At 42.3% G+C, this 18,707-nt stretch overlaps 1 protein-coding gene across 3 annotated transcripts in view; it reads right to left on the reverse strand.

Annotated features, from left to right (window-relative positions):
- Window positions 1–264: 264 nt before the first annotated feature.
- Yaf2 (YY1 associated factor 2) overlaps window positions 265–18,707 on the reverse strand; it is a 55,458-nt gene continuing 37,015 nt past the window's right edge. Inside the window, exons 4-6 of one of the 3 annotated variants that reach the window (XM_063264282.1) lie at window positions 13,220–13,240; window positions 2,593–2,745; window positions 650–1,977 (exon numbers count right to left, since the gene is read on the reverse strand). In XM_063264282.1, coding sequence (XP_063120352.1) covers window positions 1,740–1,977; window positions 2,593–2,745; window positions 13,220–13,240 — 412 coding nt within the window. In that variant the 3' untranslated portion in view covers window positions 650–1,739. Of the gene's footprint in view, window positions 1,978–2,592; window positions 2,746–12,531; window positions 13,278–18,707 lie in introns of those variants that run through there. The other 2 variants (XM_039079923.2, NM_001134871.2) reach the window with 2 other exon arrangements.

An 18,707-nucleotide genomic window follows, 5' to 3' on the forward strand; every position in this document is an offset into this window, starting at 1 on the left:
GAGAAATTTCAAATATATTATGAAAATATATGATCACTGAAAGATATACTACCTTTACTCATTTTGTATTAGGAACTAAAGTATTTCCCCCATTATATTATAAGTATTTAAAATTGGATACACTAAACATTTATACATGAAAATCATCGATGTAAAAATAACATTTGAAAAGAACATGGCCAGTTAGTTGGTAGTCCATTGGCAGTATCTTAGAATAAAACAAGTTTTAAACCTTCATTTAACAACACTAAAGAATGAGGTGTCTGAATGTTTTCATCACAGACTTTTACTGTAACCAAGAAACTGGATTCACAACTAGCACGTCATAAGAGTGCCACTGTGCCAATGAGCGTACTGTATTTCAACAGTTACATTACCATGGAAACCAGTATCACAACCGTTAGGGGCCACAGCTTTACCTTCAAATGTTACCATGATGTCTTTTACGTGACAGGTGATATTCAAGTAAGGTTCTTGTCTTTAGTTTAATTTACATTTCAGAGACTCCCCCATGGGCAGATATATATTAAGCAAATGGCTAGAGAAAACAAGAGAACCTGAGAATTTAAGATATAGCATATAGTTTCTAAGATGGATTTTCAAATACAACATAACACACTCCATTTAGTTGTAAACAAAATGCAAAATCTTAAGTCATAAAAAATATTTTATTGGTAATTATACATAAGTGAGTGGGGCTGTAAATACTTTCTATTTCAGGATATTGATAAGTGCATAAACTGGAGGCTGTATCTGGAACCCAGAGTACTATGGTTTCCAGACCAATTGTTATATTTAGGAAAAGGCCAATTAAATCACCTTAGGAGTGCACCCCAGTACTGTGCAATAGTTACACGTTATATTAATTAGATTCACATGTCTATGACCCGGGACAGGTTTGGAACAAGGAAACAGTGATAAACTATCATTAAGTTAAAGCTTTTGCAAGGATGGCAGTTCTTTCCTGTTCCTGCCAGATACGTATACTCCTTCAACTTTAACGTCTTAGAGAATACAGGAAATACCAGTGTTCAATCAGAAAGCTACACAGTCCGTGTTTTATTGTTTACTATTCAGCTAGTAAACAGTACAACAAACCGAGGCTTTGAAAAACAAGCAAACTAACAAACATAAACTGCAAAAATGGATAAAACATAACTCAGAAACAATAATTTAGTAAAAACATGTCAAAAACATTGGCAAAGGTTCATACAAATTCTTTATTTAATAACAACTTTCCTATTTAATCACACCAAGTACCAGCAGGTGCATTAGGAGAATAGGCATTAAGAAAGTCCTGTCGCAGCAAGAGTAATTCAGCCGACCTCTGACTTGCATACATATAACTATTTGTTTCACAATTCTCAAATAATACATATTTAGGCAGCTTGCACTATGTAATAAAAAATTTAAACTCATTACATGCCAATAGTAGAGAATTCAATAATTATGTGTTAGAATTCACTAAACTATAAGTGAAAATAGACTTACCAATAACACTGCATAATGAATAATTCAACCACATTTTCATGGCCTTTCACAGCAGAGACCGAAATGTTACGTCTGGAAATGTTCGGTAGCTTACACTGCAATAAATCTAATGAATCCTGGCAAATTCATGTTTCATGTAAAACTCAAATTATAGGTTATGCATGAGTGTCTGTCATGAAAATGTGGTAGTTGTTGGCATAATCTGTGTTTCCATGGAGGACAGGCATGACTAAGTGGAGCTCGAGTGTTTAGTGCGACTCTCCGTTCAGGGACGAGGCTTCTCCGCGGGGCGAGGAGGACCTGGACAGGCCCCGCTCGGTGGTGTCCGAGCTGCAGCTGCTCTGGCTGTGCTGATCGGCGGCCGCGGCTCCGGATGCAGGCGCTGACTTCGCTTTCTCCTTAAAGTCTGTGATAATGACTGTCAGGTCTCCAACAGTGACTTCCAAGTGCTGCGCGCTACTCCGATCCACATTTTTTAATCTTGGTCTAAACACAAAAACACAATGTAGGTTTTAAACTCGTTTTTCTATCAAAATTCTGATTAAATGCTAAATAAAGTAACAGAATGGGTCACAGTGAAGGTTGCAGGCAGCTTAATAATGTTATTCCAATAGATGTTTTAGGACACAAAGACACCACTGTACCACAAAGGCAGCTGATGAAAGCTAAGGCTGGCGGACTGGAGAGGTAGCTCAATGGTTAAGAGCACTAGCTGTTTTTCCAGAGGACCCAGGTTTGATTCCCGCCACCCACATGGAGGCTTACAACATCCCTGACTCCAGTGCCAGCAGATGTGACGACACCCTGAGCTTTGTAGGCACCAGGCATGCACATACATACATGTAGACATGACATAGTATACATACACACATGCAGACATGACACTTGGGATACATAAAACCAAAGCCTCTTCGAATTTAAGCTTGTATTCTGATCTTATCTGATTTCTAACGTAACTTTCAAGGCCAGAAAACTTGTGATATTTTATATTGAGATAAAATAGCTTACCTGGGCGCTGTGTACAGGAGTATGATCAAAGTTAAAAAAGGAATATTAAATGGTTGTTCTATTGTTTTGAAAACCCCACGGAGCCCATCCTACCTGGTTCTCTTGTGACAGTTCTTTTTGCTAGCTGCTTCCTTCTCACTTTTGTCCTTCTCTACTTTGTCTTTCTTCTCTTTCTTCGACTGGGTAGGGGGCACGAACTGCTGAGTGACCTGCTGTGCGACCAGCTGGGAGACAGGGCGAGGTTTCCTGTGTGCATAGGAAAGAGAACGGATTTTATTATAACTTACAGATGCATGTTTGTATGAAACAAAAGCAGGTTGTGAAAATATATTTTACAATATTTTAAAGTTTAAATTTCTCATATATAAATTGTTATTTCTGTTCAATAAAATAGAACAAACTATGATAACAGTTAAAATCTAAGTCTAAGATATATACTCAGGCCAGTAGAGTGCAAGTGTACATAAAGGAACATGTAATATTATTTACAATTTATATCCAAGAAAATAAGGCACATATAACAAACATGAATTTTAAAAATTTAACAAACGTTTACACTTAACTAGTTTCAGTGTACCAGTGCTGTGGCTAAAGTACGGGGCCTCACACAAGCAAAGCAAAAGCTAAGGCACATAGCAGGCCCCAAGAAGTCGCTTTGACCTGCCCTTCCTTCTGAGAGAAAGAGCTAAATATCTCTAGTATCATCCCTCTAAAATCTTTAATTCATTCACTGATTATCTGTTTATGCCAAAATGCACCATTGAAATCTTTCTGTCTCCCGCCACAATCTTAAGATGCATTTTTTTTTTTTGGGTTCTTTTTTTTCGGAGCTGGGGACCGAACCCAGGGCCTTGCGCTTCCTAGGCAAGCGCTCTACCACTGAGCTAAATCCCCAGCCCCTTAAGATGCATTTCTGATGCAAGAGCATCCTCCATTGTGTGACGTCTCCATTTCTACAGTGCAGGGTGCCTTCTAGGCTTTGCCTTTGGATGCTAGCATGAGCACCTGGGGCAGGATTCAGAGAAACAGCCTGTATGTACCAAAGAAAGTGAGGAAGTAGGAGGACAAAGGAGTGAAGAAAAATATGAGAGACAGACACACAGACAGACATAGGGATATATCCATCCCATGTTTTATAAATAATTAGCGTTGTTGCTTAGAAACTCCTATCCTGGGGTTGGGGATTCAGCTCAGTGGTAGAGCGCTTGCCTAGGAAGCGCAAGGCCCTGGGTTCGGTGCCCAGCTCCGGGAAAAAAAAAAAAAAGAACCAAAAAAAGAAAAAAAGAAACTCCTATCCTGAAAAGAAACCCAAAGAAAAATCTTAGAACGCATAGTATTAAGCGCAGTCACACAACACCAGAACAAAACCTAACATACATGTCTCCTCCATCTGGAGATCCTAGCCTGCAGTGTGTACATGCATGTAGACACAGTAGCCCCCAGTGTGTACATGCATGTGGGCACAGTATAACATGTAGAACAGAGGACAATAGAGGGGGCACATACTGGATGATGAGAAGGACTGAGCACAGGTAAAGAGCCTTTCAGTCATGAAAAACGATATAAATGAAGCCAACTGTTCTCCGTGTTTCAACCCTGCCATGGTTGTTGTCTTTTATCTTTTTTTTTAAAGATTTATTTATTTTATGTATATGAATACACTGTAGCTGTCTTCAGACACACCAGCAGAGGGCATCAGATCCCATTACAGATGGTTGTGAGCCACCATGTGGTTGAACTCAGGACCTCTGGAAGAGCAGTCAGTGCTCTTAACCACTGAGCCATCTCTCCAGCCCCTTATCTTTTTTTTAAGTGCATATAATCAAGTGTTTATATTTGATAATAAAGTATAAAATCTGAGTCTTTATGCTTTCAGAATAATTATTATTACCACATAGAATCCAGAATGCAGGTGGTAAATACGATGTTCACAGCCAACATTTTTTCCTTTTGTTTTCTGAGATAGAATTTTACTATGTAGACTACTGAGCTGTCCTATAACTCATTATTTAGACCAGACTAGCCTCAAACTCAGAGATTTGACTGCTTCCGTCTCCCAAGAGCTGGTATTAATGTTTAAGGGTTTTTTATTAAAATTTAATTTTTTAATTAAATTTAATTATAAAAATTATATTTTGGATAGAGCATTTTTGAAAGTCTTATATTTTCTTAGAAAAGAAACAGGAAACAGCAGGACACAACCAGGAAATGAGAAAATATTGCATAATACTGCATAACCAAACAAAAAGTTTGAAGGCCAGCAGGCTATAAGGAAGCAGAGTCCACTCATTTTAAAAACAGAACGGACAGAAGTCCGGGTTCAGTGTCCAGGTTAACAGTTATACTAACAGTGCTCGAGAAGACGGCTGTGAGATAGTGCTTGCTGCACATCTGAGTTTGGAGTGCCAGTTCTCAGGTAAGAAGCTAGCCTCCTGACACACCTGCAGCAAACCCAGTATTGGTAACAAGGAGGGAAAGGATGGCAGCCACGGCTTGTTTAACACCAGCACAGCAAGTTCCAAGTTCTAATTCAAGGGAGTAAGCCTGGAGGTAAGAGGAGAGGAACACTAGAGGAAACCAGCCATCCTTCTGTGACCTCCATGCACAAGTCTGTGTGTGCTTACACACACACACACACACACACACACACACACACACACACACACACATCATACACATACATACACAACACGTGCAAAACCAGCTACACAGGGGCAGCCATCTTCCAGTAACTCGCCAAAATGACGAACACAAAAGGAAAGAGGAGGGGTACTCAGTCTATGTTCTCTAGGCCTTTTAGGAAACATGGAGTCAGTCCTTTGGCCACATACATGCGAATCTACAAGAAGCTTGATATTGTAGACATCAAGGGAATGGGCACTGTTCAAAAAGGAATGCCCCATAAGTGTTACCATGGCAAAACCGGAAGAGTCTCAATGTCACCCAGCATGCCGTGGGCATCATTGTAAACAAGTTAAGGGCAAGACTCTGCCAAGAGGATCAATGTGTGGATTGAGCACATCAAATACTCAAAGGGCAGAGACAACTTCCTGAAGCGGGTGAAGGAGAACGATCAGAAGAAAAAGGAAGCCAAAGAGAAGGGCGCCTGGGTTCAGCTGAAGCGCCAGCCTGCGCCACCCAGAGAAGCGCACTTTGTGAGGACTAACGGGAAGGAGCCTGAGCTGCTGGAGCCCAGTCCATACGGACTCATGGCCTAATGTACACAAAGGAAAGAAAGGACCCAGACTGCAAAGTCTTCTCCTAAAAGAAAAAAAAAAAAACCAGCTACACATATGAAAGTGATCTGAAGGTATTGTATTTATGGTTAGCTCTGTTAAGGAAATGAACACAACAAAGGTTAAGGCAATAGTTAATGTAATCAAGCGGTGTCAGAATCTCCCAGGAAGTTTTTTGTCTTGTCAACCCCTATCTCCAGTTACTGATTTAGTGACTTCTGAATGGAGACCAAGATTCTGTATTTCTAGCTAGTTTTCAAGTACTGCTAATTTGTCTGACTCAGGGAGGTTATGTGAGAAAACTTCTTCCTGGGAAGACACAACACACAATCTGACTTTATAGGGAACTCTCAACAGAACAAAGTATGGATACCACCAAAGTCCAATTTAGTGAACCAATGAGTTTTATTAGGGCTACTTATAGAAGCAGAAATGACTCAGAAACAACTGGATCACAAAAGCACACCCCAGCACGAGGGACCGCTCACACACCCCAGCACGAGTGCCCGCTCACAAAGCTAGGAAGCTGGGGTCGTCCCTGAGCAGAGGAGACCAACCCTCCCCGCCTCCCGCCTCAGCCTACAGCCACTCTAAGATGCCTCCACACCAACTGTCAAAATGCTGGCATCTCCTTGCCTTGTAGCTGTTGCAGGAGATGTCCACAGTGGTTCATCTCCTTTCCTGCCTCAGCCTACATGAGCTGAACTGTGGCGATACCTCTCTTCACCTCCCCAAGCAGCACAAGAGTGCCTCAGCCAAAGCCACCCCTGGTCAGGAAGGACTTCTCATCCAAACCAATGGAAGAGGAGGTAGGGAAAAGCTACCAATCCCTGAGCAGGAAAAGCACCAAGCTCCCCAAGATCAGGACTTGAAATCTCACCAATCCTCAATCCAGAAATCTCAGCCCTGAAGAGCTCTCCCGCCCTAGGAAATTCTATATAAGCCCTGACCTGTGTTCAATTCCCTGGACCCTCCAATAAATCTCTTTTATGGGATTTGCTGCCTGGTGTGACTCTCAGTGGAGTAAGCCAAGAAGCAATGAAGGGAAAAAGGGAAGAGGCAAAGAAGTAGAACGGGGCGGAGGCTACCCTGCCCTGGGAGCTGTAAAGCCTCTGCTGAGGAGGCTTCCTCAGAGATGTGTGATTGCTGAGCTCTGGGCCTCAGGATGCCCTTCCCTTAGGACATTGTCCCACCTCAGCTCTGTGCTTCCTGAGCTCTCATGCCTCAGGATGCCCTTCCCTTGCCCTCGGCTGTGTGGTTCCTGGACGTCTGACTCCCAGGATGCCCTTCTGTCCAAGCAGAAACACTTAGAACGCACTGCACAGCCTGCAGGCAGTTCAGGCTGGAGAGTCCATTCAAGGTGCCTCAGTTGCTCTAAACCTCCTCCACCCAGCTCCACTGGTTTCTTTCCAGGTCACTTGTCTGGCCTCAGGGTCGTCTTCACACACTGCTCCATCAATCTCTAGATTGAGCTTTTGCTTACCCTGTCAGGAGGAGAGGCCCAGCCATTTCAGGATTTCCTGACCCTCATTTGAGTTGTTTACCTTCTGTAAGGAGCTTCCCTGAAGGATAAATGTTTCAATCTCAGAGGAAACTGTTACACAGCAAAACATCTTCTGAAAAGCAGCTTCAAGAAATGTTATGACTTTTAGCAAATACTGTGATCAGGGCAGTAGGAAGCTCAAGACAGTGCAGAGGGTACACCTTAAGGAATCTTTACCTGAGACTAACAGTCACTGAAGAAACTCAAGAAAATTTAAGAGTATGGAGATCAGTCAGAAACAGATTCTATAGGACAATAAAGTTGTTTGGAAGCTTTCTGAATAGACCGGGGGGGGGGGGCATTCTTTATACAAAAATAAAAAAAATAGAGAAAATAAATAATCAAAAATGCCCAAAAATAAAGAAGCAGCAATGAACTTTCAACTGTCTGGACAGTAAAATCAAGGGTGAGTGTTAACTGATTAGCCTATGCCCTTATCACCTCTAACCAAGAGACACTTCTAAAGCAAGAAGCAAAAAGCCTTGACTTGCATGTAGCTGACATTCTCTGTGTGAATATTAGAATCTAAATGTCCATGTCCCTTCAGATTTCTACACTCAGACATAATCCCAAATACGATTAGAATAAGGAAGTATGGTGATTAAATCCTAAAAGCAGAACCCCTGAGATGAGTGCCCTGACAAAGGCTGCGGAGAGCCATTGTGTCCCTTCCACAACCACATGAAGTCACAACCTCTCATCAGACACCCCTCACAGGCATGACCTTGACATGTGATTCCCAAACTTTAAAAGGTGAGAGAAAGAAATTTGTAGGGGCTGGAGAGATGGCTCAGTGGTTAAGAACACTGACTGCTTTTCTAGAGGTCCTGAGTTCAATTCCCAGCAACCACATGGTAGCTCACAACCATCTGTAAAGGGATCCCATGTCCTCTCCTGGTGTGTCTGAGGACAGTGACAGCAACAGTGTGCTCACATACATAAAATAAAAAAAGAAGTTTGTTATTCCTAAGTACCCACCCCATGGTATTTTGTTATAGCAGCGAAAATAGACTAAACAGTAAAATCAAAGACAAAACAATACAAATAAGTAAATAAGTAAATAAGCCCAGACTGTTAAGCACTGGTAATTCACAAATTTAGGAACCACACTGGGTGTCAGAGAAGAATGTACTATTCATGTTCTGTCTCCGTGCCTGTGCTCAGGCAGCCCGGGTGTCAGCCGGCACTCTGTAGCCACTACAGCAAGTGCTGCTGCACAGTCAGAGTGTACCCTGGACCAGTAATGCGTGCCGAGCAGTGAGTAACCCTTAGCCTACTTTCTTACTGACGTCTGACATGGGCACGTGGCGCAGTGTGACATGTAGGCAGCCGGCTGTGACGCCTATCGTCCTCTGACGGACAGCCTGAAGACACCGTCCTGCCTCTGAGCTCCCGGCCAGGGTGAGGTACTTGCTACTCGTGGACAGACACACAGTGTGGGGGTCACAGTAACAGGTGTTTCTTTTCTTTTCTAAGCTATACCAAAACATGGAAAGAGAAAACTGAAAGATTCAGCATGGTTGGGAATATATTTGATCAGGCTAATGCTAGTAAAGACTAATTTAAAACTAGGTAAGTCCTCTAAAATAGAAATGTAGCTAAGAAATTGTCATTGCAGGAGATTTTAAATCTCAGGGTCTCTTCATTAAATTATAGCTTTGTCACATTCATATACTGTGCTTTGTATTGTCATTCCTTTAACCTCAAAATTTAATACAAATGAATATATAAAAATATTACTAACAAAATTATAAAAATTTAAAGTGGAAATCCCAGAGCTAGGGAGATGGTTCAGCAATTGAGAGCAGTTACTGCTCTTCAGAAGACCTGGGTTCAGTTCCCAGCACACACATGGCAGCTCACAACTGTAATTCCAGGTTCTAGCCTCCTCAGGTACTGTAACACACACACACACACACACACACACACACACACACACACACACACAGAGAGAGACAGACAGACAGACAGACAGACAGACAGAGACAGAGACAGAGACAGAATGTGTGCATGCTCACAAGAAAAACAAATACACAAAATAAAAACAATTCTTTAACAAGTTTAAATCCTGGAGTTTCCAGCCATTAGCAGATTGAAGTGCCTTATTCTTGTCATTACAATGATGATCACCGTATGTGCTACCTTAGAGGATGGGACCTGAAGGAACAGCTCCTTAGCTTTGCTACGTTTCTCTGGGTCACAGTACACACCATCGATAATCAGCCACTATGCTGCACTGAGGGCCTGAGCACGTCTGTGACATGCTCCTTGCCCCATGCACGGCCGTCACCAGGCGAGCTCCATCATCTACCCGGCACTGCCTCGCTGCACCACACTCACACTTTCATGCAAGAAGAAACCATTCCTAACTTTCCAACTCACAAATCTTAGAAAAGTTGCTACTCTCTTTTTTTATTCTTTGAGTCTTATTCATTCTTAACAGATATTCTCTCCCTAGAACAATTACTTCTTGTGGAGGCAGGGGATGACAGGCAGTCTAACCACTGTGAAAGTAAACATCTATTAGTAAGGTATAATTTACACCATAAATCCATAAGGCTGAATCAAATCCTTTATTTTAAATGACTTATCAATTCAGAATATTCCTTAAGAACTATACTCTCAATGGTAAAAATGAGATAGTTGAGAATATTATAATTAGTCCACAAGGCAAAGCCAACAGAACTAGTTGAACCTGTCAGAGGAGAAAAAGAGTATGTCAGGCTATAACCAAGTGATTAGATCTAACCTAAGGGTGCAGCAGGGTGGAGTGCAAGTGAAACAATGAACGCTAATGTACACCTGGATATTCAGGGATAAGAGCCTCCAATCACGCAGGAAAAGGAACCGTGGCAGGACAACAGAAGCCTTCTCTAAGTCAGAGAGCCATAGACTTGACATGGAACATGCTAAATACTGTGGCTGCAATGTAAACCGTCCCCCACTGGTTCATCACATATTTGAACAGTAGTTCTCCACCTAGGAGTGTTGTTTTGGGAGCACCTTTAAAAGAAGTGGACTGGGCCAGTGAGGAAATGCCTCCCACGTGACATTCATTTCTGGTTCTGACAGAGTTCTGCTCCTTGTCCTATCAGATGAGAAGAACAGACTAAACAGACTAAGGGAATGCCTCAGGAATGCCTCAGCACAGCAGACCAAGTGGGGTGCTTTCCTCAGGATGACAGACTGTGCTATGAAGCCATGGGCCTCTTTGCCACTAAGCTGCTCTGTCAGCTGTTTTATCAGTGGCAAAATAAGCAAACATAAAGACTAAGTATGTAGGTTTGTGAGTGAAGCAGGCCATGGGGCAAGCAGAACTGTAGACCTGGCATTCTAGTAAGCAGTCCTTACTATCTCCTCTGTACCCTGTACCCTGAATGGTATTCCTTAAAGAGACTTACGGCTGTTCAAGGTGCTGAGAAAGAGTGACAGTTGACTGCTTGGCCCTAATCAGGACATCGATATCAACCTGCTTAAGACTCAGGGAACACAGAGGAAGAAGGAGTAAAAGACTGTAAAAGCCACAAGACAGGGAGAAGGACTGAGAAATACTACTTTCTAGGCATGATATGACCACTGCAATCATGATCCCACACCTGCGGTTACGTACACTAGACCTGTATGAGAATGGGCGTCTTGACGGTCAGTCATGGAAGGGGAAGGGTCATGGGGCCCTGGTCGGCACTGCTGAGCTACTGGTTGTCAATGGCTACTGTGGGAGGGACTCATTGCTTTCAGCCGCTTACCATCAGAGAGCCTACCAGGCTCCAAAAGACAGTACGGCCTGGTTAAACCCACTGTATTACAAAACAAAACAAAGCAAAGCAATGGAACATGAAAAAGGCGTTTGCAGCAAGAAGAAAGGGTGAAACATGGTAAGAGGGACGTAGGAGAGGGTCGAAGGCAAGAGAAGACAGAATGCATTAATGCGTGTAAAACTGTCTTCTTTTATCATAGGCTTTTCTGTGTTATCTAATACTCCACTGTTTCATTCTTGTTCTAAAGACAAGGATTACCCCTCGTTTCAAGACTGTAACTCTACCCTACAGTTCTAAGATGGCTTAATCTTATTCAATTTTGAATGAAAAGTGTAGAGGAATACATTTATTAACTGAAACAAAATTCCCTACTACTCTTTGGAGGCTGAACGGGCTTTAACACTCCTTCAATAACAGCCATGGGGACACAGTTTACCACCATCCTTTTTTTTTTTTTTTTTTTTTTTTTTTTTCAGAGCTGGGGACCGAACCCAGGGCCTTGCGCTTCCTAGGCAAGTGCTCTACCACTGAGCTAAATCCCCAACCCCACCACCATCCTTTATAGACTAGAGAGGTACAGCTCCACCATGCACGTACTGTCTGCGCACGGGGGTCCCTTCTTCCCTTTGACAAGAGGAATGCTGAATGAGAGAGAAGAGTCTCTTTCCCCCAAGAGCACAAATCCACTTTTATTTATTTACTCTCCATTTAAATCCAGAAGGGATATAACATCACACAGAGTCTATGTCCAATGGCCTTTGCAGGAAGGTTGCTTTGGAATTGGGCTCGAACCATGTTTCTGTGGGCCTGAGTTACTTTTCCCCAGATCACTCTGGTTTTGTTTGGTTTGCCTCCAGGAGTCACTGTATTGGTTTTTGCTTTGTACACATAAGCACACCTCTGGCCTAAGTAGAACTCAATTTCATCTCGAGCATAAACGCCTTCAATTTTAAGAAGAGCCGTGTGCTCTCTTTAGTTCTGGGGACCTCGCTTGTAGCCAGCAGAAATGGCCTTGCACCACAGCCTTGCAGACATGCTTGCTTGTTTTAGAACTCCTGTTCCCAGTAGGCCCCAGAAACCTACCCCTAAAGTTCAGCAGCACAAACTTCCCTCACCTCCACTGAGAGTAGTGTCTTTTAATGGTGGAAACAGTTAGCTCAGAAAGTGAAAGAATGTCATTACGAAATAAACTTCCTTTCTCAACTATTTGTTACAAGACAAGTAATTAATAAATTAGTGTACTTGTTATAAAATGAAATGTCACAGACAAAATTAATGTGTTCAATGTGTTATCATTCCAGCTAATAAAAACATAAGAAAGTAAACAATCAAAACAAGTATGGTAGCACAAGCTTATCACCCCAGCACAGAATGCGCTGGACTGAGTGAGCTACATGGTGAATCGGCCCCCAATCTAGTTTACACAGCAGAAAACTACTATTATGCTACTAAAGAAATGTAGCAATAGAGGGCTCCTAATGACATACTGTTATACCTGAGATTAGGCCTCATCCAATGCACAGCAGAGAAGCATCTTCAGGCGGTAGGTGGAAATGCAGTCCCACAACTGGGCAGTGTGCAGAGTGAGAGACTGTGTAGCACCCAGTCCTAAAAGAAATGTCTTTACCAAGCCCCTCCTCTCAAAGGCTCAGGGATCTATGGGGAACAGGAAGCTGAAAGATTTTAGAGTCAGAGGGAATGGATGGCACCAAAGGAACACTGTCTTGCAGACACAACAGGACTGATGTACAATGTGAGATCACAGAGACTGTGATGTATGACCTAAACAGACACCCAGAGATTCAAGCCAGATGGGTTCCAACATGGAGAAGAGAAAACCTGGCATGGTATCCCACTTCTAACCAAGCTATTTATAATTGTTACTGCTGGCAAAAAGGAAACCAGTTCTTCTCAATGGGGTGTTACTGGGTACATCAACCACACCAGATCAGACCCTATGTTCAGGAGTAGCTGGCCAAGGGAGCTGAGGGAAACGGTACCTTTTTCTTTCATTTTGGTGGGTTTTTTTCTGTTTTTTGTTTGTTTGCTTGTTTGTTTTGGGGTGTGTGTGTGTGTGTGTGTGTGTGTGTGTGTGTGTGTGTGTGTTTTAAACAAGAAAGAGAAAAGATAGTAGATAAAAAGGTGGGAAGGGGGGTTAGGGATTTAGCTCAGTGGTAGAGCACTTGCCTAGCAAGCGGAAGGCCCTGGGTTCGGTTCCCAGCTCCGAAAAAAAGAAAAAAAAAAAAAAGGTGGGGAAGGATCTAAGAGTTAGGGAAGGGGAAAACATGACCAAAATATATTGTATGACAATTTTAAATAAATTATTACAGTATGAGAAAATACTTAACATACTGTCTAAGAATACACATTAATAAACTTTTAAAGAACTTGCTCTTGCCTGCTACCCTAGGTTTCCAGACAATTAAGTCCATAAAAAGCTTGAGAGCAAACACAGGCAGTGCCCAAAACTGAGTCAGGCATGACTACCTGAGACTTTATCATCTCTGAACATTGCAGTAATGTTGTACTCTGAGGTCCTAACTCGACAAAGCCACACAACTGTTTGTTCTCTCCACCTTATTGTACCCTGGCTTCCTCAACAGGTGGAGGGCAACTGCTGCTTTTACTTCTCACTGCTCTCTGTCCCTCCAAGACAGCACCCAGTGAGCTTCACACCTGATGGCATTCCGCCATTGTATAGCACCCCAACTGTTAAACAGCTCAAATGATCAAACTATTAAGGAAATGACAAAGCGGGACTTCTGTAACTTCTGTCTTACCACTTGGAGCACTTGCTCTGGGGAGCCGGCTGCTCTAAGGGACTTCAGCGGCCCTATGGAGATGCACATGGCAAGGGATTTGGCAACCCTGTCAACAGCACTCAGTGTGTCTGAGCCATCTTTGGAAGGAGGTACCCAGAGGTCAAGCCTTCAGACAAGTGCAGCCTCACTTAGCATCTTCTTCCCCAGCCCATCCTTCCTCCCTGAGTCTGACTAAACTGGCTAACCTGGAACTAGCAATCTTCCTGTCTTGGGCTCCTGAGGAATTGGGCTATAGGCATGGACCACCATGGCAGGCCTCAGCAAATATTAACTATAGCCTGAGAGTAATCTAGAGTCCGAAATATCCGCTAAAACCTGAAGCAAACTTACGACTTACCAAAATAGATAAAATAAATGTTCTAAGGCAATTTGTTGCAAAAATATGATTATGAACCTGTTTACTAAAAGCATGTGAACAAAGATGCAGTCACTTCTGCGTGGGAGAGGGGACACAGCAGGACGGGAAAGCTGAGCAACAGGAGAACAGCTTGTCAATGCACAGGCCACTCCCTCCGGGAGACAGCGGCTGTGCGGAAAGGGCAAAAGAAACCAGTGCGCTCAAGATTATCAATGTGCAACTGTTTCTGTGGCCCTAAGACAGCAGTTCTCAACCTGGGCTTCCCGACCCCCTTGGCTGTGGACCGACCTTTCCATGGGGTCTCATATCAGATATTTACATTATGATTCATAACAAGATTGTGTAGCAAAATTAGTTATGAAGTAGCAATGAAAATAATTTTATAATTGAGGGTCACCACAACATGAGGAACTGTATTAAAGGGTCTCAGCATTAAGGCTGAGAACCAGTGCTCTAAGATCACTGAATTCTCGAAATTGTCTTTAGTGTTTTATAAACATTTTACTACATTTATTTGTGTGTGTGTATGTGTTTGCCATGGAGCCTGTGGAGGTCAGAGAACTGTAGGAGAGTCTCCTCTTCCACCATGTGGATCCTGGGATCCACCTCACATTAGCAGAGCTCAGAGACCAGCACCCTCACCTGCTGAGCTGTCCACTGCACCTAGTTTATGAGTGTTTAATACATTTTACTTGTAGATACTAAAAGCATGGCACATGTCTAATTTTATTATGCAATCATCTATTGAAAACAATGAGGTTCACCTGTAGAGATCAGAGTTGATTTAAGATTTCTACATACAAAATATGATGCTGAACTAAAGACAGCCGGCCTAATGAAGGTAGTGTGGTCTCTAGCATTGATGAGATCCAATTTAGTAGAAAGAAACAGGAGGAACCCAGTAAAGACATCTAACATAGTGTATGTCCAAGTAGCTGCTGAGTAAATCTGAAAGGCAAGAAACATAAATAACACCTCGACATGGCAAAGTCAAAGAGAACTGTTCTTGAAGAGGGCTTTCCAAGCTGGTCCCGGGGCAGTTCCAACAGGCAACGCTGAAATGAAGGGCAGTGAAAGCAGAGGAAGCATGGAGAGCAAAGCCGCCATGTCCAAAGACAGACGGAATCTCCAAAGCACTTTCAGGAAAGTCTGTGAGCAGTGAGGTGAGGGAAACAGACAACATTTTTCAAGAGGGCTGCTGTAGAGGCTAGGGGGGGTCAGGCTGTGGGAGGCTTATGTGACAGAGTGAGGGATCTGCAGCCAGGATTGGATTCTGAAGGACTCTGGAGTTATTTTTCACAAACTTCATCTGTACTAACATTTTTAATTAATAGATTTTACATATCATTTTAAATGTTTTATAATGAAAATTTGAAAACAGTCCACTTCCACTCCTCCCTCCTGTCAAAGCAAGGACACTGGAGGTAAGTGAGAAGTGAGGCACTCTTAAGTGCCTGACACCAGCTGCCATACAGTAGAACTGTCCCATCACGGCTGTGTGGTGCTGGACACATATGTCCATGTGTGTAGAGGTGCTCACAGCTTACAGTGCTGCCACAGAAGATGAACCACAACATGTCAATAAATTGTTAAGTCAAGCATCAGGAAGTAAAGTCTGTTTATCTGCATCTACATATAATTTAAACATGATCCCACATAAATTATTACATAATAAAATTTATATAGGCTATATAACATTTTTATATCAGATGTAAAAGCTATTTTTATTTATAAATGTGTGTTTGTATGTCTGTGTATGCCCAGGTCAAGCAAGCTCTGGTTGCTCTGTGTAAAGCCAGTGAAAAACCACCACGACGTTTATAAAGCTAAGCTACTTCCAGATCAGATGACAAAAAGGAAGTTGTGGTTTTAAGTGACTTTCTTGCTTCCGATCTATATTCTGCTGAACAAAATTATTTTAACACAGAGAGCTAAATTATAAATGCTTTGTTTAAACTACCAAATGTCTAAACATGAAATAGCAATGAACCAACCAGCTACCAGGCATTAGATAACTTGACCCCTTTGACTAAAGATCAGAATTAGGCAGCCAGGATATGAAAAGTACATTTGAGACAAATTTCACTGTATTCCACAGAGCAACCATCATTATGTACAGAGCAGGGGGACTATGTGAGGATATTTTTGCATGTAAGAACTATACATTTAATAGTACATCATCTAACTCTATATAGTGTGCTTTTACTAACAATTAGAATTTTAATATAACTAAAACCATAAATGCACAGGTAAAAGGAAACACAAAGGAAATGAATGCTGGGGTGGGAGGTGGGGGACAAAATATGCAGGGAAAGGACTCCTAATAAATCCTATCCTTGCACAGACGTGACCATGTGGAACACTATAGAATATTTTTATTTAATGTAGTGAGATTTTAGTTAATAGATAAATGAAGAATTTAGATAAAACTGATTCTCTAGGTGACTAAATCTTATATGTGTTACTTTCTTAATTACACATAAGTTATTAATCTTAAAGATTCCTTAAGTGACGTATACGACAGCTTATATGACACTTTCCACCTGTATCCACTTCATATTAAATTCTGTTTTGAGTGAAGGAACCTGTCATGGTCACTTCCCAAGTCTCAATCAACTCCAGGTCTGCTGGGTCCTAGCATCCATCCTTCCGCACGCACAACACTGTGTGCTTCTGCTGACTCCCAGCACCAGTCTGGAACCTCACCCAGCAAGGCTCTCTGGACTCATTAAGGTGCTCTGGGCCATCTGCCCACATTGAAACAGTACTTCCAGACGGCTGCGTCATTCTAGCTGGTAATTCTCCTGTCTCCTGTCTTGTTGTCAATTACCACTTCTCAGTATATCTGTGTCTTCAGCCCTTCAGCTGCTTACACGTAATGTCTATCATAATCTGAGAGAATTAATAGAGGGGGACAGAGCTCCGTAGGTGAGGCGCTTGCTATAAAAATATAAACAACAAAATTTAGATTCCCAGAAACCCGCACAAAAGCCACGTAGTCGTGCCAACGGCCTGTAACTAGCATTTCAGAGGCAGAGAGCAGGGATGCCCACAACAAGCTGGCTGGCTAGACTAGGAAAGCCAGAGCCCTTGGTTCAATGAGGGATCCCGCCCCACCACACCTCCCCCACCACACCTCCCCCACCCTTCAGAGAGCAGAGAGAAATTGAGGAAGACACTCGACACCAGCTTCAGGCCTCCATATGTATTTGTACAAACTTCTACACACACACAGACATGTACACCTTCAACATGCAAACACACATACATACACACAAGTATTCCATGTATATGTGTAAAAATATAAAAGTTGTCAAAAATAACATCTCATCCTAGCAGTGCTTGTTGTTTTATGAAGTACTTCTTGTATACCATAACTACAAACTGACAGGGACAACTAGAGACCAAGCACAGCAGCCTTTAAAGCAGCCTTTAAAGCAGCCTGGAGCATTCTGGGTACCTGGCAAGCAGGGGGAAGTAAGGCAACGTTTAAAAAGTTCCCTAACCCCTCACAACCACAGCGGCCATGTGTTGGCTTCACTATTTGACAAACTGAAGAGGCTGCTGCATGACCCCACCAAATGGGAGTTACAAAACTGAGGACAACTTCAACAAGGCAGGTTACTCTAGAACATGAGTTACTCAATGTCACCCCAGCATCCTGGCTGTTTTACCACAGCCTCAGGCTTTCTTCTCTGTCACACTTCTCTGGTTTCTGTGACGCTGAGTACGTTCACCATCATTAAAGTCATCGAGTAAGAGCCTTTCGTTCATTTACTCTATATACCCATGAGCACACTCTTGACTGTGGTTTGAAAGTACATATTTAATTTTGCTAACACACTGCTTTCTTTTGTTTTTTGGAATGAATTTTTAACTTAACTAAAATTTTAGGAAAAACCTAAAATTTTTCCCATACTAATATACAAAATATATTTAAAACATTTTACTGTATGTTGGCAGTCCCAAAATAGTCTTAGACAGAGCACAGCTTAGACACACTGTTCTCTGCGCATCGTCCCTGTCAGATGTTTGGCTGGCCCGCTCTGCTGCTATTATTCCTGTGGCACTAATCCTGAGTTCTTCCTGTGAGTACTATGTTTCTATCAACTTGTTTAGTCTCCACCACAACTCTGACTTTATAGAAATTTAATGCTTTAAGAAAAGAATAGGAAATTTCAACCTCATCTTTATTCTTAGTCAGCTTAATTATTTACCAAATCATTCTGTGAAAATCTTTAAAAAGTCTCTCACAAAACCACCTAGGCCTGGCAAGCTGAAAGTTTCAGTCTCTCGTAGGGTCATTTTTATTAATACATAATTTCCTACCAAAAATCCATTCTCTTTGCCTCCCTTCCTTTTGGGCGACAGGAATGTCTTCTGACTCAGGCTGCCCTTGAACTCACCAGCTTTCCTAAGCCAGCCTTCTGAGGCGTGGCGTCTAGGTGAGGCCTAGCACACTGAGCTGCTAGTTCTGATTTACTAGCTATG

Source organism: Rattus norvegicus, chromosome 7, assembly GCF_036323735.1.
Source record: "Rattus norvegicus strain BN/NHsdMcwi chromosome 7, GRCr8, whole genome shotgun sequence".
Classification (NCBI taxonomy): Eukaryota; Metazoa; Chordata; class Mammalia; order Rodentia; family Muridae; genus Rattus; species Rattus norvegicus.